Raw genomic sequence first — 23,127 nt, 5'->3', positions numbered from 1 at the left:
TTAGAAGCACCATACCTGGAGTACCATCTGAATTAAGCAATGACAGGTATACACTACAAAAATACTTCTGATCCCTTGATCACTACTTCTTAAAACACAAATTTTTATGTCAACCAGCCACTTTTACTCAAAATGATGACCCCTCAAGCACCTCTTTCCCACAATCCCAAAGATACCAAGTTTTCGCTTGATGCTTACTCAGTTCCTATTCACGAGGAGAAAGAGCAATATGGGTAAAATAGTTTAAAGGTAGACAAAACCGAAACCAAGTCAAACCCTGTGGTTTCGAGTATATACCAAACTAGGATGACATGTTGGCTTTGTGGCCGATTTTGATCAAAGCTTTAATCCTAGAAATGAAAAAGAGACATTCCACTTGGAGGTGGTGTTCGAGCTGGGGAATGCTAATCATTGCACTCTTGGCACCTAGAACTTGGCTGCTGAGGCTTGTTGCTCCGTGTGGAGAGAATAATCCCAACGAGGGTGCTAACCATTTTGGCTCGTAAAATCTGCTAAGCTGAGGGGTGCCTGGGTGGCTCAGTGGTTTAAGCCTCTGCCTTCGGCTCAGGTCATGATCTCGGGGTCCTGGGATCGAGCCCCACATCGGGCTCTCTGCTCAGCAGGGAGCCTGCTCCCTGCCCCCCCCCCCCCGCCTGCCTCTCTGCCTAGCTCTGATTTCTCTCTGCCAAATAAATAAAATCTTAAAAAAAAAAAATCTGCTAAGCTGAAAAATTCCTATTACCCAAATCATTCATCTTGAGCTCCAAGTGCTAGCAAGGAGGGAGGGATGTGATTAGAAAAACTCAAAAGAGGGGAAGAAAAAGAAGGAAAACAGATTGACAAGAAAATCATTCGTGGGATCCATTTCACTGGGTTACCAAGTGGTAGTGTCTTATGGTGGTGTGATTCCTTTACCCGAGATGGCAAATTAGCTCTTTTTGTTCTTTTTAAGAGATGCTACATTTTTGACACAGAGCTTCCATACCCCAGGTTTTCTCACATGAGGGTATATACAATGACACAGTTATAACTAAGAATGAAGAACTTATGAGAGAGTTTTTAGAAGTAAGGTACTTTTCTGGAAAATAAAGGAACAAGAGCACATCTTTATAGTTGGTCTATTTCCATTCTGTTTTATGTTCATGGTGTTTCTGCTGGGGCTCTGCTGAGGAAAATTGCCAGTGGGCAGCAGATTATCCCAACGTATACTTTTTTTTCCTTCAGTTTTTAATCTCTATTCAGGTGACCAAATAGTTTTTCTCCTGGACCAGATTCACTTGATTTTTCACTTACTTAATTTAAAAGGTAATTTAAGGCTTAACAGGAACCCCAGAGTGAGTATAGGCTCATCTTGTTGCTTTGGGGGGAAAAAACTTACCATCATAAGTATCTGTGTTCTAGGGTCTCATCATCATTGGCTTCAGGATTAGTGTCAAAACTGGGGTGCCAGATTAGGGTGGTCATGTTGGGATCATTTAGTTAATAGGAAAACTTCCAGAACAAGTAGCGATATAGACCAATCATTTAGTTAATAGGAAAACTTCCAGAACAAGTAGCGATATAGACCAATAGCGAAGAGAAAGGAATTCAGAATGATATATATCTGGATTCTGATTCCGACTCTGCTGCTCATCAGCCAGGCGCCTTTAAATAAAGGTATTTCAAGCAGAATAGAATAGTGGTTGGTGCTTACACGGTCAAGTTCTATTATTTCAATCCTGGTGAGCGATCTTGGGCAAGCCACTTAATAACCGTGAATCCCTTGATTTGTACCTACCTCCCAAGATCATTGCTTGTAAGGTTTAAATGAGATAATTTTACGTAAAATTGAGCCTTGTGCCCGCACACAGAAAGCTCATCAAGGGCCTAGTAACAGCATTGACTGGTATTATTAATAATTGAGTGCCAAGCATTGCAGAACCTGAAAAATTACGAAATCTTTCAAGCTTGAGTTTCCACCTGTAGAAAAAGGAGATTAAAATATGTATCCTCATAGTGTTGTTGTGACAGATAAATGAGCATTGAGTGGCTGGCACAATCAGTGGTTGCAATTATTCAGACGCATTTTGAGTGCTTGAGTGAGAACTATCTGCATATTTGATTGCTAATAGATCATGCAGTGTTGCTAATAAACAATTCTCTTAATCTCCGTCATTATTTGCTTCTAGTGCTCATGCTTTTTTTTAAAGTACCCGAGGGCCATTTTCTCATCCTCCCTCCGCCTTAAGGGTTTATTTCCACAGACCACTCTCTGTTGTCTGTTTCCTCAGACACCCTTACACAATATTTTAATTTCCTTGGCTTCCGATTAAAGAGGTGAGCCCCAGCCTTTTGACATTTACACCTACGTATTTTCTAGATAGGAAGCCATCTGACCTTTAATAAAGATCATCTTTTATAAATCCTGCTTTGTTAAACACTATGCACGCTACTATCACTTTGGGAGCCTTTTAGTCTCGCTTTCAAGCATTCTTAAAAAAGGCTCATAAATTGGACAGCTTTTCTGAAGCACAACTTCCAGTTCTGGAAGGTAATCTTCAAAGAGAATGAGGGGGATGGGATCTTTATGAGTTCCATTAGTGCTAAACTTGAAGTGAGAAACTGCCTTTAGGTCAAAGTTGTCTCCTTGAGTGCATGGCCATTTTGATAAGAATAGTGCGAGGTAATATAATCCCACTTTAAATTTAGAAGTTGTGAAGTTCATGCTACACTGGAAAGGTAGCAGTGAATGGCACTGCCATCCTTGCATTCGAGAAAAAAAAAAATCAGGTGCTCATGTCTTGACCCAAGCAAACCATTTAACATTCTACAGGCTGTGGTGGGATGTGGACACAAAGATAAAATAGAGGTGTGGGTCTCCTTGCCCTTTGATTCTTTCATCCCTCTGACAGTGGGACCATTATTCATAGAGACCATGTGCATTCTTAGCTTATCCTTTCTGTTTCTAGCTGAGATTTCTTGCTGGGGAGGGCAAAGGACAACCCTTGGTTCCCATCGTGTAGGTATCAATGACACAACAGTTGAGAGCAGCACCATGTATGGGGAGTGGGCTTCCCACATTTAGCATCCCTCTGGCTATCCAGACAATAATTCGGTGACTTGAAAAATTTACATTGGACCAGCAATTGGTTGGTTATTTATGATGTGGAAGGTCTAATGGTAGACACTGAAATGAACCAAACATGACTTTGTCTCGTTTGGATTAGATCATCCAGTTACAAAATCATATAGGAACAAATAATTGGAAACTAGAGTAGAACATGCAAGGATCAGTAGCAAAAGGACTGAAAAATAGTATGGGAGCACAGAAGAAGGAGAAATTATTCTTAGCTACATGATGAAGGAGAGTTTCCTGGAAGAGGTGGTATTTAAGGTAGGTCTTGGAATATGAGTAAATTTTGCATGTGCAGGAAAAGGGGTTAGGATGTTGGTGGAACAGGTTTATATAGCACACAATCGTTTTACAGAAAGGAGCAGAATGGGAAATGAATCTAGGGAGAAGCATGCTGTCCAAAGTATTACGGGGTCACAAGGCCCTGGGTTTCATACTCAAAGGCTAGCGTTTTATCCTATAGACAATATATGAGTGGGTTCAATCTGGGCTTTTTATGAGACTCACATATTGAGTTTCAAAGCTGCAGGTGTGTGAGCAGAATCATTCTCAACATTTTTGGGCCCAGAGCAAGAGCACGAATGGAGGCCCACATACGTGTGTCTAAATATTTCGAAGTTTCAAAGTAACCAATACCCAATACGTGGCCCTCATTTCCACCCAGGGTCTGCAGCTTGTCCAGAAGGGGACTGTCCTGGGCCTGGAGGCCATAGGGAACCTACTCTCCCCGGGAGCCTCCCTGCCACTGATGACCTGAGTGGTCTGTGGACCTTTAGGAGGAAGTTAAGGCAGAAGCCATAGTCAGGCCAGAGACTAGATCTGCTGAAGGAGGTGGATGACTCGGGCTCTTTAGGTTCCTTGGCCAGGGTGTGGTGGGGGGCAGGGATCATGCTTCACTTACCTCACAGCTCACTTTTCTGACCTCAGGATTGCGAGACATTTCTAATATCACCCGAAACTGTATCCCCCATTCCACCTCTCTCCAAAGCAGAGAGAAGGGCAGAAGTATACCTTAAAGCTATCGAAGTCCCTCCTTCCTTGGTTTCCAAGCCCAGTCTTACTCCACTGGACGAGGGGGCCTGACTCAGCTGCTCTGTCCTGCTGCCCCTATTTTAGGTGAGCTCCGCTGAGTATCAAACTTCAATAAAACACCGAGCTCCAAAGAAAAAAAGTCTTTGCATTTCTGCGTTTGTGATGTCTGGGGTCTTGGAAGGTATATGACCCCTTTTGGCCTGGTCTAAGGGTTGTGCTAGGTCTGAACCCAACTCCTGACCCAGCATTTCTTGGGGTGGGGTAGGAGTGCAGTCTCAGGTTTGTGCAACAAAACCTCATATGGGAGTATAATGCACAAGGAGGGCTCGTCATCACTGCTAAATGCGGGGGAGGTGTTTCGGTTTGATTTTTGTTTTGCAGCAGAAGACGGATACAGAGGGTTGGTATTTTAGAAGGCAAAGAGGAGCAGCAGGGAAGATGAATGGAAAGGCGGTGAACAGAAGCAGGAGAGTTACAGGGAGCAAAGGAGATGAGGGTCTGGAAGAAGCGGTGCAGGGTGGGGGAGGGCTGGGCAGAGGTGGAGCTGGAGGGAGGGGTGTCAGGAGGTCACATCATAAATGCTCAGTGGTCAAAGGGAAAGTTGGGTTCAAGGATCCCTCAGAGGTCCCCAGATTTTTATAGTTGAACTGTGTCCCCCTGATGGGTATATATAATTCCCAACTCCTGACACCTGTCAGTGTGACCTTATTTGGAGAGAGGGTACTGGCAGGTGTCATCAAGTTAAGATGAGGTCATTAAGATGGCACCATAACTTGGTGGTGGTGTCCTCATAAGGCTGGTGTCCTCATAAGAAGAGAAGAGAAGGGGCGCCTGGGTGGCTCAGTTGGTTAAACATTCTGACTCTTAGTTTTGGCACAGGTCGTGATCTCGGGATCAGAAGACCCACCTCCAAATCTGCACTCTGCAGCGAATCTGCTTGAAGCTTCTCTCCCTCTGCCCCTCCCCCCACTCTGTCTTTTTCTCTCTCTCAGAGAAATAAAATAAATCTTAAAAAAAAGAGAGAGAGAAGAGAAGAGACACGCAGGGAGATGCCACGTGCCGACAGAGACGGAAGCTGGAAGTCAACACCAAGGACTGCCGGCCGCCACCCAGCAGCCAGGATGAGGCAAGGAGGGATCGATCCTCTCCTGCAGGTTTTGGGGGGAGCAGGGAGTCCTATCAACACCCGGATTTTTTGGACTTTTAGCCTCCAGAACAGAGACAAGCCATTTCCATTGTTTGAAAGCACCCAGTTGGTGGGAGTTTGTTAGCACAGCCCTAGGAACGAACGCACAGCCCTCATGGCAGAGCAACAGGGCTGGCTCTCTCTCAACTGGGCATTCAGTGAAGGCCTTTGTCCCCGCCGGCGTCTGGGTGGGGATGTTCTCCCCAACGTGCATGTCCTCTCCACAAGAAATGAAGCCCCTCTCTGTCACCTCGCCATGTAAAAACAAAGTCCTAATTCACAATGGGTTTCAATCATCTACTATTCAAAAAGGCATACACAGAAGGTATTAATTTACTACAGGTTTCCCTTGTCTACTCTGTAAGAAGGCAGTTTCCACGTTGAAGTGAAAAGGTTTTATGTACTGTATTCCCATTCTGTACGGGCGATATTCTAATAGAGGTTTCGAAGGTATTTTTGGTAGCATTTTAGGGTATTATCTTTCATCTCCCCTAGTAAAAATTATTCAGAAAACCTAAAGGAGATTTCATTTCTAGAAGGAACATTTTTCAGAGAGGAAATGGTTGCAGCACTGAACTGCCAAAGAGACAGCTGAAAAAATGGGTCATGCTTTCATCCCATTCTGGGACATAAGCTGCCAAGCGGTTCACTGCTCATTTTTGTCCTCTTCTCGTAAACAAGCTGCGTTAACAAGTTACTTTAAAAAAGCATACTAATTTCCCCAGTGAATTACACAGGAAAGAATCCAGCATTCCCTCCAGAGAACTCAAATAGTTGTTTGTTCTCAGAGCTCAGGTGTGGTAAAATTGCTGTCGGCTAAAAACGCAGGCTGGCTATTGGCCAAGGGCTGGAGCTTTCCATCCGTCCCAGCCCTGATTTCTCACATTGGTGTGCAATTCGTCGCTTACTTAATGGAAAAAGAAAAAAAAAAAAAAAAAAAAGGACTCGATTTTCAGTTTCAATTTAATTACACAATCTATAGTGCCCGGTGGGAAGGATTTAGGGGCAAAGATTAATGCTCAACAGTGCTCCGTTTTACATTCTTTTCTGATAAAGAACACTGTATTGATCATCGAAAGTGAGTTTTCAAATTCGTTTTTTAAAAGCCAAATGGGGGGGGGGTGGTGGCCCAGTGATTTAAAGAAGGGGTGTGACTTCATTTCTTGGTTCTCTGCCAAAATCAATAAATTAGAGGTGTAAGGTGCCTCTTTGTATTGTATTGTCTGTGTGTTCGTGAGAGTGGAGAGCTCTTCTTTACTTGGGAGAAGAAAGAATAGAAATTCTATTGTAAAATTAGACATACCAGCTGCAGACACTGAACAACACAACTGTCTGTTCTGAGAACGACTGAATAACAAAATATACTTAAGACCCTTCCTTGTATAACGAATGTACTGAAGACCCTTCCTTATTATGTTAAAGTCCAAAGAATCTCACTCTCTCATTGGGACTGGAAACCATTATGATTTCATCTGGCAACACATCAGTGTTTCAGATTACGAGTAAATATTTGGTGTTCTATTTTGGTGTCCACATATTCTGTTAGTTTAGCCAAATGTAAAAAGAAGGAAAGTATAGGAAATGAAAATCTGCCCATAAGAGGTGGCCTTAATATATGTGTTGGTCAACTGCTTTAACTTGTTAACTTAATAAAGAAAACAGGTCTCTTTATAAGAAAAAGTATCCCCTATGTGACTTAAATAAATAAAAATGGTAGCAATAAACTTTACCGGTTAACTGTTGCTCAGCCTCACCAAACTACTTGAGCACATACAAATAACTGAAAATACAGTGATCAAGAAATGCAGCTCAAAAAGCAAATAAACGACTTGAAATGGCTCACTGATTTTTCCATTGAGCAATGACGGCAGTTTCAAATATCAAGATGGCTGCTGCTATCAGTCAACATATCCAATTACAGGCAAAAGCAAAATGGTACCTGATCAGCGTTAAATTTTGCCTCCTGAACTTGCGGTATAGTACATTAGCCTAATGAGTTAACTATTTTTAGAGCTTGATGAGTTACAGGGCATCTGGCACAGATTAGGTAAAGCTAGAACTTAATTGGGGTGGAATGACAATGAGGGCTAGACTTGGAATTTACTTGGGAGGGCATTAGAAGACTTTGGAAAATGTACCCCTGACTGGTTTAAAAGTAGACTTACCACTCTTCTCCTTGGCAAGGGTGAGTTATAATTTATGCCCGGGGAAAAACCATTAAAAAATAAAAGGGCATGGAGATTTGTGTTTGCGAGTGGAGCCCAAGCATGCCGCTATTAGCTCTCCTGGAGTCTGGTGGCACGGGCAGTCTTTGGGGAATGACAGTCCTATCACCAATGGAAAGAAGAGGTGGGGTGGGGGAAGACAGGGTTTGGTGAATTCTCCCTTGGTTTCACGGGTGGCTGTAGTCAACTCCCTTCAACAGTGACACGGAGTGACTCCATCTACCAGCAAATAAAAATAAGTCTGTAACAAGACTGGGTAGGAAAGCAGTGAAGCGGACAGGAAGATGCTGGCTAACCATGCTGCATAGAAATCAAAGACGAGAATGGAAAGTCAACTTGTATGTTTCCCCTGGGAGGGGTTCTGTTTGGAACTGTTTGGAAGGGAGTGACTTTCAGCTGGCCAATTCAAAACTTGGGAAGCTCACACAGGAGAGTCACCTCAGTTAAGGGAAAATTAGATACAGGTGTCTATTTGTAGCCATGAGAATATCAATGCAGAGGTCATGATATGTTCAGGGGAACCCTTGCAAATCAGAACTGGCAGTGTTTTACTTCATTGTTTCCTTCGGGGGGTGTGTGGGGGGAAGGAAGGAGATGGGGAGACAGAGAAAGCAGGTGATCATCCATGTCTGACCAATGTATTTGTTCTCAGAACCAATGGCATGTATATTGTTCATACTTAATAATTAGCAAAACCTTTTTTTCGTCATATTTACAAATGCCTGACGATTAACATCTAAAGCATAACTCTACAATTTATGAGAAGGGAAGAAATACCTGGTCGGTGATATGTTCCTGGATTTTTTCTCTAGTCACTGAAAGAGAAAGCAAAAATAAATGTGACATTAAAGTGTGAAAAATGAATAAAATGCAGTACTGATCCCGCTCTGTCCTCACTCAAATTCCAAAGCAGTCATGGGCTATCTGTGTAAACACTTATATTGCGATATGGACCTTTATGATCACTCCAATAATTGGGAGGGGAAAAAAAAAGCCAAATCTTAAATAAACCACACGAGGCAAAAATGTTAGAGAATGGAAGGGACATCCGATAAGGGTGGTACCCAAAGACTGCATGAAACTTTGGCGGAGAAGTGGAGAGAAAAAAGGACTGAGTAAAAACTTGAACAACAGCCAATCAAAGATTTCCAAACCATGACAACCTGTTCAAGTATAATATGAACACTGAGCTCCTGGAACTTTGAGGAACAGAGAAGGCGCTCTAACCTGGCAGGTGGCACGAGCACTATTTTTAAAATCTTTTCTTTTACTCCTGAAGATAATAAAGACATTATTATACATTGTTGTTATGGTGCCGCAGAGATTAAAATGAAAACCAACAGTTTTATGAAAGGTATCTTGGTCAGGACAAAAAAAAAAAAGTCATGGTAATGTATGAAAGATAACGGGGATATAAAGAATAAAGATGCTAAAATGCTAAAGCTTCATGGTGAAAACAGCCTGAAAATGATCAGTGTTATTTATGTCTTACGTAGAAGAAAAAAAATCCTTAGTAATAATAGATGATCAACAAACCAACCAAGCAAGAAAGAGGGGAAAGAAGAAATTTTGCACCACTATAGTTATTAAATGCTTGTGAACATCTTGGTATGATACACACTTGATTAAATATGTCCTTAAAAATTTTTATTTTATTATTTTATTTTATTTTTATTTTTACTATTTTTATTTTATTTTTATTTTAAATAAGATAACTGTGCAGTCACTTGCATTTTTAGGAAACAATACAGACCGATCCTGGGTACCCTTTACCCAGTTTTCCCTGATGGTAACATCTGGTAGATCAAAAGCTAGGATGCTGACACTGATGCAGTGAGGACCCAGGGCATTTCCGTCACTGTGAGGATCCTTCCTGGTGTGCTCTTAGAGCCCCACCTATTTCCTCCCACCCCCTCCCTCCTTTTAGCCCTGGGGAACCACTAATCTGTTCTCCATCCATTTCAGGAATATTATATGAATGGGATCCTCCATTATAACCTTATAACCTTTGAGGTTGGTTTTCCACACTCAGCAGAGTTCCCCAGAGAGGCAGCCATGTTGGCCTGTGTATTCCTGTGCGTTCTTTCCTTTTCATTGCTGCGTAGTATTTCATGGTACGGAGGGGCAAGGTGTATGTTGCCATTCACCCACTGAAGGTCACTGGGTAGTTGCTAGCTATTATGAATAAAGCATCTATCAACATTTGCATGCAGGCTTTTTTGTGAGGGTGAGGCTTTATTTCTCTGGGATAAACGCCCAGGAGTACAATCGCTGGGTTGTACGATAGTTGCAAGATTAGTTGTTCAACAAACTGCCAAACTTTTTTTTAAAGACATGTAATGAATAATTGATATTTACTAATCAATTAATGAACCAAAAATAAGCACATTTGAACATTTCACTAAGGATTCAAACACTAGGCCAAGTGTTTTATGAGATATGGCAGAAGTGTAAGGAGCACAGAAATTGGTATGACAGCGTTAAGAGTGGACTATCACGCCACTGTTACAAAATGCCAGGGGCCAATCCTGGAGTCTTCAGATAATAAGAACCCATTTCCTTCCTTTCTTAATGGCATTGCCCTATGAGATACTCTTGATATGTTTTAATAATTAGATTTCTTGTGTTGGATTATACGCAGAATGTTTGAAGAAGAGGCAACATGATTTGTGGAAAAAACTTGGCCTTTTGAGTTAGAGCACCAGTCTTGCCTAGAAAAGGGAGTAGAACATCCAGCAGAAGGAAGAGCATGTGCAAAGCCAGGCAACAAGGGGGAGCAGGGCGGGTCCAAGGCATGGAGAGGAAGCCATCATGGCCAAAGTGGAGACATAGGTTGTGTGGTGTAATATGAGGCAGGGCAGCAAGTAACGTAGACTACTTCTGGGAGATTTATGATCATTGCAAGAGTGGTGGGAAATCAGTTATTTTTTTTTTCTTTTCTTTTTACAGAGAGAGATCACAAGTAAGCAGAGAGAGAGAGAGAGAGGGAAGCAGGCTCCCTGCTGAGCAGAGAGCCAGATGTGGGACTCGATCCCAGAACCCTGAGATCATGACCTGAGCCGAAGGCAGCGGCTTAACCCACTGAGCCACCCAGGTGCCCGAGAAGTCAGTTATTAAGGAAGTTTAGGGCAGGGTGTGGAGAGGAATATTGAAACAGTGTGGTCAAATGTGCATTTTTAAAAGAGCACTCAATACACTGCTGGTGGGAATGCAAGCTGGTGCAACCACTCTGGAAAGCAGCATGGAGGTTCCTCAAAAAGTTGAAAATAGAGCTACCCTACGACCAGGCAATTGCATTACTGGGTATTTACCCTAAAGATACAAACGTAGTGATCCGAAGGGGCACGTGCACCCGAATGTTTAGAGCAGCAATGTCCACAATAGCCAAACTCTGGAAAGAACCTAGATGTCCATCAGCAGATGAATGGATAAAGAAGATGTAGTATATATATACAATGGAATACTATGCAACCATCAAAAGAAATGAAATCTTGCCATTTGTGACGAAGAGGATGGAACTAGAAGGTATTATGCTTAACAAAATAAGTCAATCGGAGAAAGACAACTATCATATGATCTCCCTGATATGAGGAAGTGGAGATGCAATGTGGGGGGTTTGGAGGGTAGGAAAAGAATAAATGAAATATGATGGGATCGGGAGGGAGACAAACCATAAGAGACTCTTAATGTTACAAAACAAACTGAGGATTGCTGGGGGGAGGGGGTACGGAGAAGTTGGGTGGGTTATGGACATTGGGGAGGTTATGTGCTATGGTGAGTGCTGTGAAGTGTGTAAACCTGGTGATTCACAGACCTGTACCCCTGGGGCTAATAAAACATTATATATTTATAAAAAAATAAAAAAAATTATAAAAAAAATAAAAGAGCACTCAATACTTGTTGCTAACCGCAAAGAGGCAGGAGGGGAGCCGGGGGTGGCAGCAGCAGTACAAAACCTTCCTTTTGTTTCCTTAGGAACCAAGGGAACTCTGAAGGAACTCAAGAGAAAAATGAGAGCCCGAGCAATCAGATCATCGTCATCTAATAATGCAGCAGCCCACTGGACTCTAGTGAACGGAGCAGGGAACAATCTGGTGTCTAATCACAGCCCTGCCATTTACTAGGTGTCTGATTTGGGGCCAGTTAACTAATGCCCAGCCTGTTTGGCCATCTATAACAAAGAGTTCACAATATCTCTTTGTCTCCAGAATTGGGAGGATTAGAACAAAGGGAGTATGCATTTTGCAGGCAAAGGATAAGCAACGGGCATTCCAGGGAGTTGTGACAGGAAGAATAGTCGAATAGGCGAGGAAGAATAGGCGAGAAGAGGGTGTATTTGAATGAATCTCGAGAGGTTCTAGTGGTTTAGAGAACGAGAGTGTACACCAGAGCAGGTGAGAAGTAGCGGGCGTGGGAAGAGGGTAAGAGAACAGCTTTGGGGCTTCGCTGGCTTGAAGTGAGGTTGAGAAGCGTTTTTCAGGCTGTGGAAAGCCAGCAGAGGTTTTTCAGCAGGGGGGTGAGGTGACCAAAGCCGTGCTTGAGAAAGATGACTTCGGTGATTTTGTGGAGGACGGGGTGGCGGTGAGTGGGAGACAGGTGGCAGAGAGAGCAATGAGCATGTCCAGTGCTCAGGCAGGAGGGAGGAGGCTTTCAGCCCAGGAGGGAGAACAGAGATGGAAGGACGCCTGGTCTTTTTGAAGTAAGTTCTGGAGACTGAGTGGATGTGGCAAGTACGGGAGAGGGAGCGAGGGCAAGCCCTGGGTTTTCAGTGAAGGGAATGTGTAGAGACGTGTAGAACGTGTAGAACGTGTAGAGACCGGTGTCCCCAAACAGACGGGGAACAGAATGTAAACAGAAGTTATTAAGGGAGCCCTATGGGCTTGTCCCCATAACTAAAATGGATATCTAGGTTAGAGAAAACTGACATGGCAAGTATGGTAAATAAAATAATGCTCCCCCCACCATGCCCATATCCTAAACTCTGGACCCTGTGAATGCTGTACCTTACATGGCAAAGGGAATTTACAGATGTGATTAAATTAAAGGTCTTGAGATGGTAAGATTATCTGGGATTATCTGGATATGAGCAATGACATCACAAGGGTCCTTTTAAGAGAGAAGTAGGAGAATCAAAGACAGAGGAAAGGGGATGTGACCATGGGAGTAGGGGGTCAGAGGGATGCCGTGGCCGGAAGAGGCCACGAGCCTGGAAGGTGGTCAGCCTCTAGACTTGGAAAGGAGAAGGAAGTGGATTCTTCCCTCAAGCCTCCTGAAGGTATGCAGTCTTGCCATACCTTTCTTCTAGTCTGGAACGTCTGACTTCCAGAACTGTAAGAGTAATACACTTGGGAGAGCCCTGGCACCAGCTACAGGTAGGAACCCAAGACACAAACCTGGGCCATGTCTTGGGATGACAAGACAGGCTGGATACAGATTTCCTTGGCAAAGGATCCGAGTGAGTCTGGGATTCGGGTCATCTGTCCAAAAGAGGAAAAGGCAGGTGACAGTTGGTGGTAGAAGTGGCAAGAAACACTTCCATGTTTCGGACGGACTTAATTACCAGGTCAGGTGCCTCTCAGACAACAAGGCGGTTGCCATGCGGGGGGATCGAGGGGTAAGGCAAGGGCTGATTCAGAAGATAACAGGGCAAGTTTCTAATTCCTGAGGTCATTCAGTCGCTAGAGGATCCCAGGGACTCAGAAGCCAGACAGACCACTTCTGTGAGTTACAGTTATTTAAACATAAGAAAAATCATCTCCCCCCTTTAGCTATTAAAACTCTAATGACTTAAAATATAAAATTATATAATTATTTTGTGGCCCTAGTGGTTATGATTACAGTTAATGATAATTTTTCTTTTCTCCTGCTAATGGGTAGTCTTAGGCTGGTGGAGATGTACATGTTCTCTGGTCGATGCAGGAAAAAAGGAGGGAATCCCACTCCAGGAAAACCTAAGTCATTCCCAAGTTTATTCAAATCATATCTGAAAAAGAGGAGTGGAATTTAGGGGATAAATTGTAACTGCATAAGCCTTTGCTAATAAAAGATTAAGAAGTATGCGTTTTAGCATCTTTTAATTATTTTTTCTAGCATCTTGAATATACAATGTTTGAAATCTCTGGTTGGATCAACATTATTTTGCTCAGAGGTTTGTGGACTTTGCATACTGATTCTTTCCTGTTTCCAAGTACATTTGCTTTTAGGCTATTTTTATTCACTTTAAAGGAATTTTAATAACTTTCTGTTGACAGCATGGACAGCTGGTCTTGAGAATTAAAGAAAATTCACTTGCTGACTGAGGAAGGAAGTGACATCAATGAGCTTCTAAAGTCAGCCCAGAGGGGGAAATTGGTTTGTGAGAGAGTGGCCTTTCATTGCCCTGTATTTATCGAGCGATGCCTTGAGATGCAAATTGCTGTATCAATCAAACCCATGGTGCCTACCTCCAACCAACTTCGCGCAAACTGAAGGAACAATGCCCTGAAACACTGTGAGAAAAAAGGATGAGGGGTGCAGGAACCTAGGGGCTAAGTGAATTATGGGAGCTCATGATCCCCTCTCTGGGCTGATACTTCCTTCTCTGTCAAGCCTCAGTTTCTTTGTCTAGAAAATGAGTTTGATGCAATCTGTTGGTTGAAGTCAGTCTGTTTCTGTGACAGATGGCTACCAAGACCACGTCCCCATATAGATAGTGTAGAAATGTTCTCTCTCCACTTGGTCCCGAACAGTGCTATCAATTGCTTTATATCCCCCGCTGAGAGCTATCTGGAAAGAGCGATCATTAGGTAGTCATATGTAGCTACTAACTTGATCTCTTGACACTTTAAAGATCGGCATTCACTGTTTATAACTCTACTGCAGAAAAGTCAGGCACCCAATTGGGACTTTAAATAACAATGACAATAGTAATAACAATTTAATTGTCACAATAATGAATGACTTCATTCTTCACCACCATCAGAGAATTTCCCTCTGGAGCTCCAGCAATCCATTTTTCAAAGATAAATGTGGTGTAAATGGATTGCACGCACGTGCGTGCGTGCATGTGTGTGTCATGTGACATGCTTGTGTGTATACATGCATGCCAGTGTGAGGTAGGCAGGAAAGTACCTAGATACATTTTATGGTATGAGCTGAAAAATTAGATTGCTATTATTTATTTCTTAGCTTACTTTAGTTAAGTTGGTTACAGTGGTTACACTGGTTACAGTGACGGTTCAAAAATAAATAATTTGAATTTGAGTTAACGGTCTATTATCAAAGTGAATTTAATTCAGCCTAAGAGATAGATGGCATTAATATTGGTTTCTTTTCTTTGTCTCAGAATATATTTGGGGTATTCAATTAAATGTTCATATTTTGTGAGTTCAATATGTAATCTGAACTACTCAAAAAAATACTGGTTAAGTAAGGAATGGACCAGCTCTCAAAAGCCACTGTCCTCAGGCCAAAGGATTTCAGACTATCCCCAAGCCTAGAGATACTTTGAGTCTAGCGAAATTCATTCATTTGATCCTAGAGCAATATTTTAATGAGCATCTATTCTGGACAATATGCTTGGTGTGCTGGAGGCACAGAATAAAGTGGAAGAAACAGGATGAGCACACAAAAAGGCAACCATGTGAAATCGCGGAGCTATAATGGATTATTAGTAAATTGTATACGTATGCAGATCAAAGGGTATTTAAATCTTGATATAGTAGGAATGGTGACAGATTTACTTTCAGACTTTTCTAGTCTTGGCTTTGCCGCTATCAAGCTCTACGGTACTTGGTAAACAACTTTACTCCTTCAGTCTTTGTCTTTGGTACATAATGATAGTGCTTCAAGGACAGAGGGTTTCTAAGATTGTTTCTAAGTACTTAAGCTCTTTGGCTCTAAAAAGAATGAGGGAGCTTGAAAATTTCCATAGAATTGTCACTGCCCCCTAAAAAGAGGTGATGTTTCGTGGGGGCACCTAGGGATGCCTCATGGAGGAGATAGCATTAGATCTGTAGGACATTAGCAGAAGATGATTGGAAGAGAGTCATTTTACCCAGAAGGAAAAGCATGAGCAAAAGCACAGAATCAGGAAGTGCACAGGGCAGGTATGGGAAGTCGTAAACAGTGGCGCTTGACTTCAGTGAAGTCTGTACCTTATCGAGGAATAAGAGGCAAGGCAAAACCTGTAGGCTAAACCAATGTCACGGAGGGGTCTAAATACTTAGGGGGAGATTTTGACATTTGTTTGGTAAGGGAGCTCTAGAAGGTTTTTGAGCCAGAAATTGATCAAAACTGTTTAAAGATAAATCTAACAGTGTTATGGCTTGAAGCGGGGGGGGGGGGGGGGGGGAGGGGGGCGCTGGTAAGAATGAAGGTGAATGTGATACACTGGGTGAGCAAAGCAGATGTAACAATTCAGTTGGGGGGCTGAGGCGGTGGGACAATGGAAAGAAAGGAATTAAAGATGGTCAAGATCTTTTGTGTTCTTACTTGGTGTGTGTTTTTTTATTTTCAATTTTTTATTCAAGTATAATTAACAAATCCTATTATAATAGTTTCAGATCTATAATTATCATGATTCAACAATTCTGTACGTGACTCAGTGCTCACAGGTGACCAAGAGCTTAAGCTTAAGTGACCTGGGAGAAGATGTGCTTCATGCAAATGTGGAAACAAGGAAGTAGAGCCCGTTTAAAGCAGGTAATTTGGCAAGTAATGGTGGAAATGGGATCATTAGCTCCGTTCAGCACTGGTTAAGTTTAAAATACCAGTAAGGCATCCTAGAGAAGGCATAGAGTGAGCTCAAAGAAGAGGTCAGTATCAGGCAACCTTCTGCAGAGAGATGATGAAGACTTGTTTTACAAGTAGAGAGACGGAAATAAATGTCAAATTACAACTTGGGGCAACAGCTGTATTTTATTTATATTTGAGTGGTTTGATGCCTCCTCAGGTAACGGAATTCAAAAGTTTACATCGTCTGCAGTGAGTATGAAGAGATGCTGTCTCTCTGCTAAACTAAGCCAAGCTAATATAAGGATTTACTGTCAGGCGCTAGCAAGTTACAAGTCTAGTTTCAGAGCATATCTTCTCACTGGTCCTGGATCTGAGTCAAAGGTTATGAATTCTGATACCAGCCTGACGTGCGTTTTCTCTTTCACACCAAATAATTAGTTCTTCATGAATGCTACTTGGGTATCCCACATATTTAACTCAGTTTGACACTATTTGACACTGGAAAGAGTGTCAGGTCCCATAGATTGAGGGCTCAGTCTTATAGGACTAACTCCCTCCCCCCATCACCCACTTTAGATGCCAGGTGCTAGTCCTCGGTGCTTTTGACTGACTGGGTATAGATGGAAAATGTCAACAACCCCCTTCTTCCTGGGTTTGATTAATTTGCTGGAGAGGCTCACAGAACTAAGAAATACTATACTTACTGGATTACTGTCTTATTATAAAAGGATATAACTCAGGAACAGCCTGATGGAAGATGCATGGGGCGAGGTATGTGGGAAGGGGGCAGAGCTTCCATGCTCTCTGGGCAAGCCACTCTCCTTGGATCTGCACTGTTCTCCAACACAGAATGTCACTGAACTCTGTCCTTTAATTAATTACTTGATTCTTTTATGGAGGCTGCTCTGCATAGCCAGGATTGGTTAAATCACTGACCACTGGTGATCACACTTAAAGAAGAGTTTTGCTTTCAAATTCAAACAGGATTTTAAGTCAAACAAGCTTTTTTAATTGTTGTTGTTGTTTTTGTGTTTGTTTGTTTGTTTTTTTAAAGAGCGACACTAAATGGGAACACTGAACTGAGCTGGTTAATTCCTAGCTAACTTGTAGACTGCTAGAAACTTCCGACAATATATATGGATCTTTTTTCAATTAACTCTTTTCCACACATCAACACTTACTCACTTAAGGCTAGAACCAGCTGAAAGGATTGTTAATGGGCTGTAATTGTTAGTCAGTTTCGCAGCTTTTTGTACAGGAGGTAAACATACCTCCAGAGTTTATTTGGATAACTTAGATCATGGTTCCTATGGAGAGAAAAGGAGAAGGCTAGGGTTTTTTTCAGGAGTTCCTCTGTATGACCCAGGGTCATGCTGTGGCATGCGGTGGGTCTGTGGTTCAGGCAACAAAGACCGGGTGTAAATGGGCAACTTTTAGGTGGCTCCATATGGCACCATTTTCCCAGTATCAACCTATAAGATCTACCAACCAGAGAGGACAGATGCTTGATTTTTATACTTTTATTTCATTTCCTTTACTTTTAGTATATTTTTTTAACAATTTGGGGAATGTTGCCACTGTTAGTTTGTTTTACATTTCAGAGTTCCTAAGTATCTTCTAATCATTTCTCCTAGCCCAGGGGTGGGGGTAAAGAGTGAGGGGTTGGGAATGGGGGAGATGGTAAGAGAGCACAGGGAGGTGTCATAAGTCAATTCTGGGTGGGAACTCTTTTTTTGATACCCAAGAAATGGTAGAAATCACAAGGCTCAACATGTTGAGCTATGTTCACTATGGTTGTACCCTAGTGACTTCTTTCATCAAAGACTTACTTATTTTACATCATTAAAATTAATTAGAGGGAAATTATTTAATATTCATTTAAATCCAAATTGATCCCTAGCTTCTTGCTTTTTGTAAGAAAAGATTTTGGGGTTTTAGAGCTCACCATTTTTTTTTTTAACTTAACAAGAAAACATGTTGATTATTCTGTTTTTCAACGGTAACAGAATAATTTTCTTTTGTTATTTTCCTTCCTTTTGGAAAATTTATATCTCTGGTTAAGTTTGGCTGGTATTGTGACAGTAATAATTTGAACAAAGCACTTATACTCATAAATCCTTAAACCATTTCATAGATGAATTTTTATGTGATTTTTTAAATTTGAAAATCTCTCTTTTTTCCCCCTTGAAAGAACGAAGAACATAAACCTTTAAAGTTTTATGGTAAGGCAAATAATAGCAATTCTGCTAGAGTGCCATAGTGAGTGCTTACATCTGTATAATTCTTCTCACATTTAAAACACCAAATAGTATAAATAAGAACTTAAAATGAGAGGAGATAAATTCCATCATTCTCTGTTAACCAAATTAAGGTCAATAATATTTTGGTAGTTTGAATCACCAATCACAATCTTATGTAACTAGAAGATCCCTTCTTCTTGACTTTGTTAAAATTCAGTACAGATAGAGATTTTCTTTTTTGTCTGTGAGGGAACACTTGCTATGTAAAAACTGGTTATAATAGCATGATGCTAGTTCTGAAATAACTGGATACATTCTGTTTCTTCTGTAACAACACTGACCCTGGGAGGGGTCTGTTTCAGAAAGCGGCCTGTGAATACTTGTTATTTTAAATTGCTACCTAAGATTTCTTCCACACACATCAGAGCATTTCTGAAATCTAGATCCGTTGTAAGGATTAGCTATACAGCAATGATCATAGAAAGTTAATTCAACACCCTTGATTGTAAACAAGACAGAAATTTGAAATTCATGAAAGTCTCATCATGGCCGTTGTGTTGAGATGATTTTCAGAACGTCTGGGTCAGAAGCAGAAGACAAGCGAGGATGCCATTTCAGCGCCCTTCAGGGAAAGGCGAGAAGGCAAGGAGATCCTGAGGGCAGGCAAGTGGTCTTGGGAAGTAGAGGAGGGACCCATGGCTGAAATGTGCGGCAGGTAAAGGCAACTGCTTGATGGGTTAGTGAAAGGGAGAAATCAAGACAATTGGCGGGTTCCAAGTTTGGTTTCTCCTTGGATGGTGATGCTGTCCACTGAGCAGTTTTAGAGGGCAAGATAATGATTTCTGATCCGTACATGGTGAGACACCATGTGAGACATCTAGGGATGGGATGTCTAGAATGAGAAGAAGTCGGGCTAGGTATCATCGGAGGAAGAAGTGCTTAGAAAGCTAAAGAGAGAGGCCGGAAAGGCATAAGAAATGAAATGAGGGAGCGAGGGTGTGGTATCAAGGACATTAAGTCAGGAAGGATCCACTCTCACATTGCTGGTCCTGGAGGCACAAGGACAACCCCTTAGGAGGAGAATTCGTCAGCCTCTAACAAAACATCATAACAATTTGCCCCTTGAGTCAACCTTTTGACTTCTACTTCTAGATCTGCCCTCGAAGATACATCCGTGCCGTATAAAAGGTATATGCACATGGTTGTTCAAGATAGTACTAGAAGGAATAACAGAAGACAACAAACAACCCATTAGAAACAACTAAAGTACACCCACACAAGAGAGAACTATTTGTTTATAAAAGCACACTACGGAAAATCTCTCTGAGATAAGAACATGAATATATCTATACGGTTCTATTTGCAGAAGAAACATAGAGGAAACAAACCAGAGACTACTGAAAATACTTCCTTATGTGGAAGGGTATGGGTGGGTAGGGTGGAAGAGAGAATACTTGGGAATAAGACCTTTGTGAGAAGTCATTTTATTAGAGTCGTGACCTTTGAACCATGTAAATACCTCACGTACCCAAAATATGCCACCCGTCTACCTCTCCATACAGTGTGCTTTCTGCTGCCTCAGGTTGTCTCCCTTCAAGAATTCGACAGACTCATTTTGTCAATATGATACTTAAAGCCCTACTCCTCTGCCCCTTCCAGGGACACCACAGACTCTGGATCTACTATTACGTCTTGTCTTCCTCCAGATGTACACTTTTACGTAAGGCTGGCAGTTACCTCCAAGCTTCTAGAAGTCTGCAGCCCGGAAAGTCATTACTGGGACTAGTCGTAAAAGCTAATGCGGGTGCTTATTACTGAGCCGTTGGGTCTATTTTGGAGAACTCAGAGAATGAAAAGATTAGCTGCCTTCAAGCTCCCCCATCTGTTCAAATGGAATAACTTCATGGAGCCCTAGGGTGCCGGGCGGCATGGATTCAAGCTTGTACTTTTAAAGAGCGTTAAAAAAAAACAAAAAACTGAAACAACTCTTTATGTGTCTCTTCAAATGTATACACTTACTGCAACTTAAAGAATATTCTGTAATGGTAGGATGTAGTGATTAAGAACACAGACCTGGGTGTCAGACATACATGGGTTCCAAGATACATGAGCGCCAACTCTTCTGTTCACCCAGCTGTGTGATCTTGAACAATTTACTTAGCATCTCTAAACCTTGTTTCTAAACTTCGTTTCTCTAAAGTGGGGATTATCAGAACAATACCTACCTCATGAGGTTTTCGTAAGGGAGGAATGACATAATGCATGTACCATAATTAGCACAATGCCTGGCACATAGTAGATGCTCAGTAAATGCAGCCAGTATCTCTTATCACGATTATAGGAAAGACAGAGGAAATGATTGTAGGACCCAATCATTTATCGCCAGGACAGCCAAATCGTGGACTTACCAGAAGAAAATTTTAGATACATTTAGAGAGAATTCATAAACTTCATTTTACACAAGAATATTGAAGCAAAACTGAGATCTTGATGTAGCTAACACAGGTCTGATAACATGTACTAGAGCTCTAAAGTTTTATAAACATTGGAGAAGAGAGAAGACAAATACTGTGTGATCTTACTTTTGTGTGGAAGTAAAAAAAAAAAAAGGAACAAAAATCATAGGGAAAAAGATCAGACACGTGGTTACCAGAGAAGCAGAAGATGCCGTGGTTGGGGCGGGGGGATTGGAGAAAGGTAGTCCGTCAAAAGGTACAAACTGCCAGTTACAGATAAACAAGTATTATGATGAAATATACAATCTGATGACTACAGCGAACACTGCTGTTTGATACACAGGAAAGCTGTTGACAGAGTAAGTCCTAGGAGTTCTCTTCACAGGAGAAACATTTTTTTCTTCTTTCTTTTGTTTTTGTTTTATCTATTACGGGATGATGGATGCTCGCTGAACCTATGGTGATAATCATTTCACAGTATCTGTAAATCAAACCATCATGCTGTACTTGAACTTACACATGATCAGCATCAATTATTTCTTAATATAAGCAGAAAAAACTGGAGAGGAAATCTAAATCCGTATCATGTGCTTTATCCCCTTGCTCACATTTAACTGGGCCACTAAGAAATTAGTGTAAAATTTTACAGGTTTACTTAGAGGCAACTCTTGTTTTGTATGTTTCAGTTAACTACCTTCCCGAGATATTGGTTATAGGGAGTGTACATTCGTTCTCAACCATCCATCTGGTTCCTGGACTGGTGCCTAGAAAGGCCAAGCTGCCTCTGCTTTGGTCTGTTTTGGTCTGTTTGCATCTGTCCCCTACAGGGGGCTGGGAGGGTTTTGTTACCACCTCAGCAAAGGACAATCACTTATTCATGGGAGTGCAGGCAGGGAAAGAATGCTTCCTCCCCCCACCAGAAACAAATATGATCATTTCAAACTTCAAATTTCTTTTTCCCATTTAGTGCACATCACTTACATATTTTTTTTTTCCTTGATGCACAAGCAAGAAAAATCGAAACTAGGTCCATGTCACGGTAATGGACAATCTAGTGTTCCCTATGGCCAAGCTTCTCAGGCCTGCACAAGGAAGAGGAAACAGCTGTGCCAAATTACTGATCTACACCCACAAACCCCAACCCCTTGCTCCCAGGTCTCCAGGCCCTTCGCCCTCCCACCTCCAGCAGGATTGTCTGCTTGCCACCAAAATGTACGTGCATTCCACGTTAGCAACACCATTTTCTAGGTGCGTGGTGATGTGAGAAAGGGGGGAAGCCCCGTGTGGGAGAAGGAGCAGCTTGGAGTGCTGCCCTTTCAGAAAGGGACCAAAGGAAATACACAGGGCCCAGCCTGTGTTTCACAGTATTGCACATGGATGGAGCGTGAGGCGATCCCCCACACAAAGGTGCAGGGCAAGAAGTAAGATGGGAGGTCTTTTTGTCTAGTGGTCGGTCAAGAAGGCAGGAGCTTTCATCTAGAAAATAAGAGGCACACATCCTTCTTCATGTTCGGAGGCATTGTCTGCTGCTTCCCTTCGTTCTTTGTTGTCCGAAGTCAACGCCTTCTTGAGAAGCTTCTTTAAAACAATGTAAAACTTAGTATGAGGAATCACTCCCAATGAACAGCACTGGGCCAGGCATTATTTGGGTTTAAAAGTGATTGGCCTCTGAGCCTCCGGTAAGGAGGGTAACCTGGTCAGTGGGTAACGGCCCAGGAGGCCCAGTGCAACTCACAATGCATTTCACAAACATATTCCTGTGAGGTAACCCGTACTGGTGCCTGGAGAGTGTTATTTCCACTTGTAAGAGCAGTCCAGTTTGCTGGGAGGGCAACCAGTTGGTAACTATGTGAAGACTGGTGTATGGAAACCTGAGTGAACTGGCAACATGGTATTCATTTACTCCAGTAACAGTCCTGCTTTTTATAGATCGGAACCCCTGGGCAGCGGGCCATCTGGACTGCCCTTTAATTTGACCCTGGCCTGTAGCACGGGCTTTGGCAGGCACAGACCTGAGTTCAAGTATGAGCACTGCCACTCATTAGTTGTGTACCTTAGGCAAGTTCTCTAACATCTCCAAGCCTCGACTGCAAATCAGAGAGCTCTGGGTAGTAATGGGAGGACTTCAAGATGTTTCTTTGCAGACTCGATGAATAACCCC

At 42.2% G+C, this 23,127-nt stretch overlaps 1 protein-coding gene across 1 annotated transcript in view; it reads right to left on the bottom strand.

Moving 5' to 3' along the window:
* CHST9 (carbohydrate sulfotransferase 9) overlaps positions 1 to 23,127 on the bottom strand; it is a gene marked incomplete at its 3' end in the record, with an annotated part of 185,903 nt that overhangs the window by 18,951 nt on the left and 143,825 nt on the right. The window contains 1 exon segment of the mRNA XM_080822246.1: positions 8,333 to 8,370. Coding sequence (XP_080678372.1) covers positions 8,333 to 8,370 — 38 coding nt within the window.

The sequence above is a fragment of the Martes martes genome (assembly GCF_963455335.1).
Source record: "Martes martes genome assembly, chromosome: 13".
Lineage (NCBI taxonomy): Eukaryota > Metazoa > Chordata > Mammalia > Carnivora > Mustelidae > Martes > Martes martes.
This window is presented reverse-complemented; position numbering and strand designations above follow the sequence as displayed.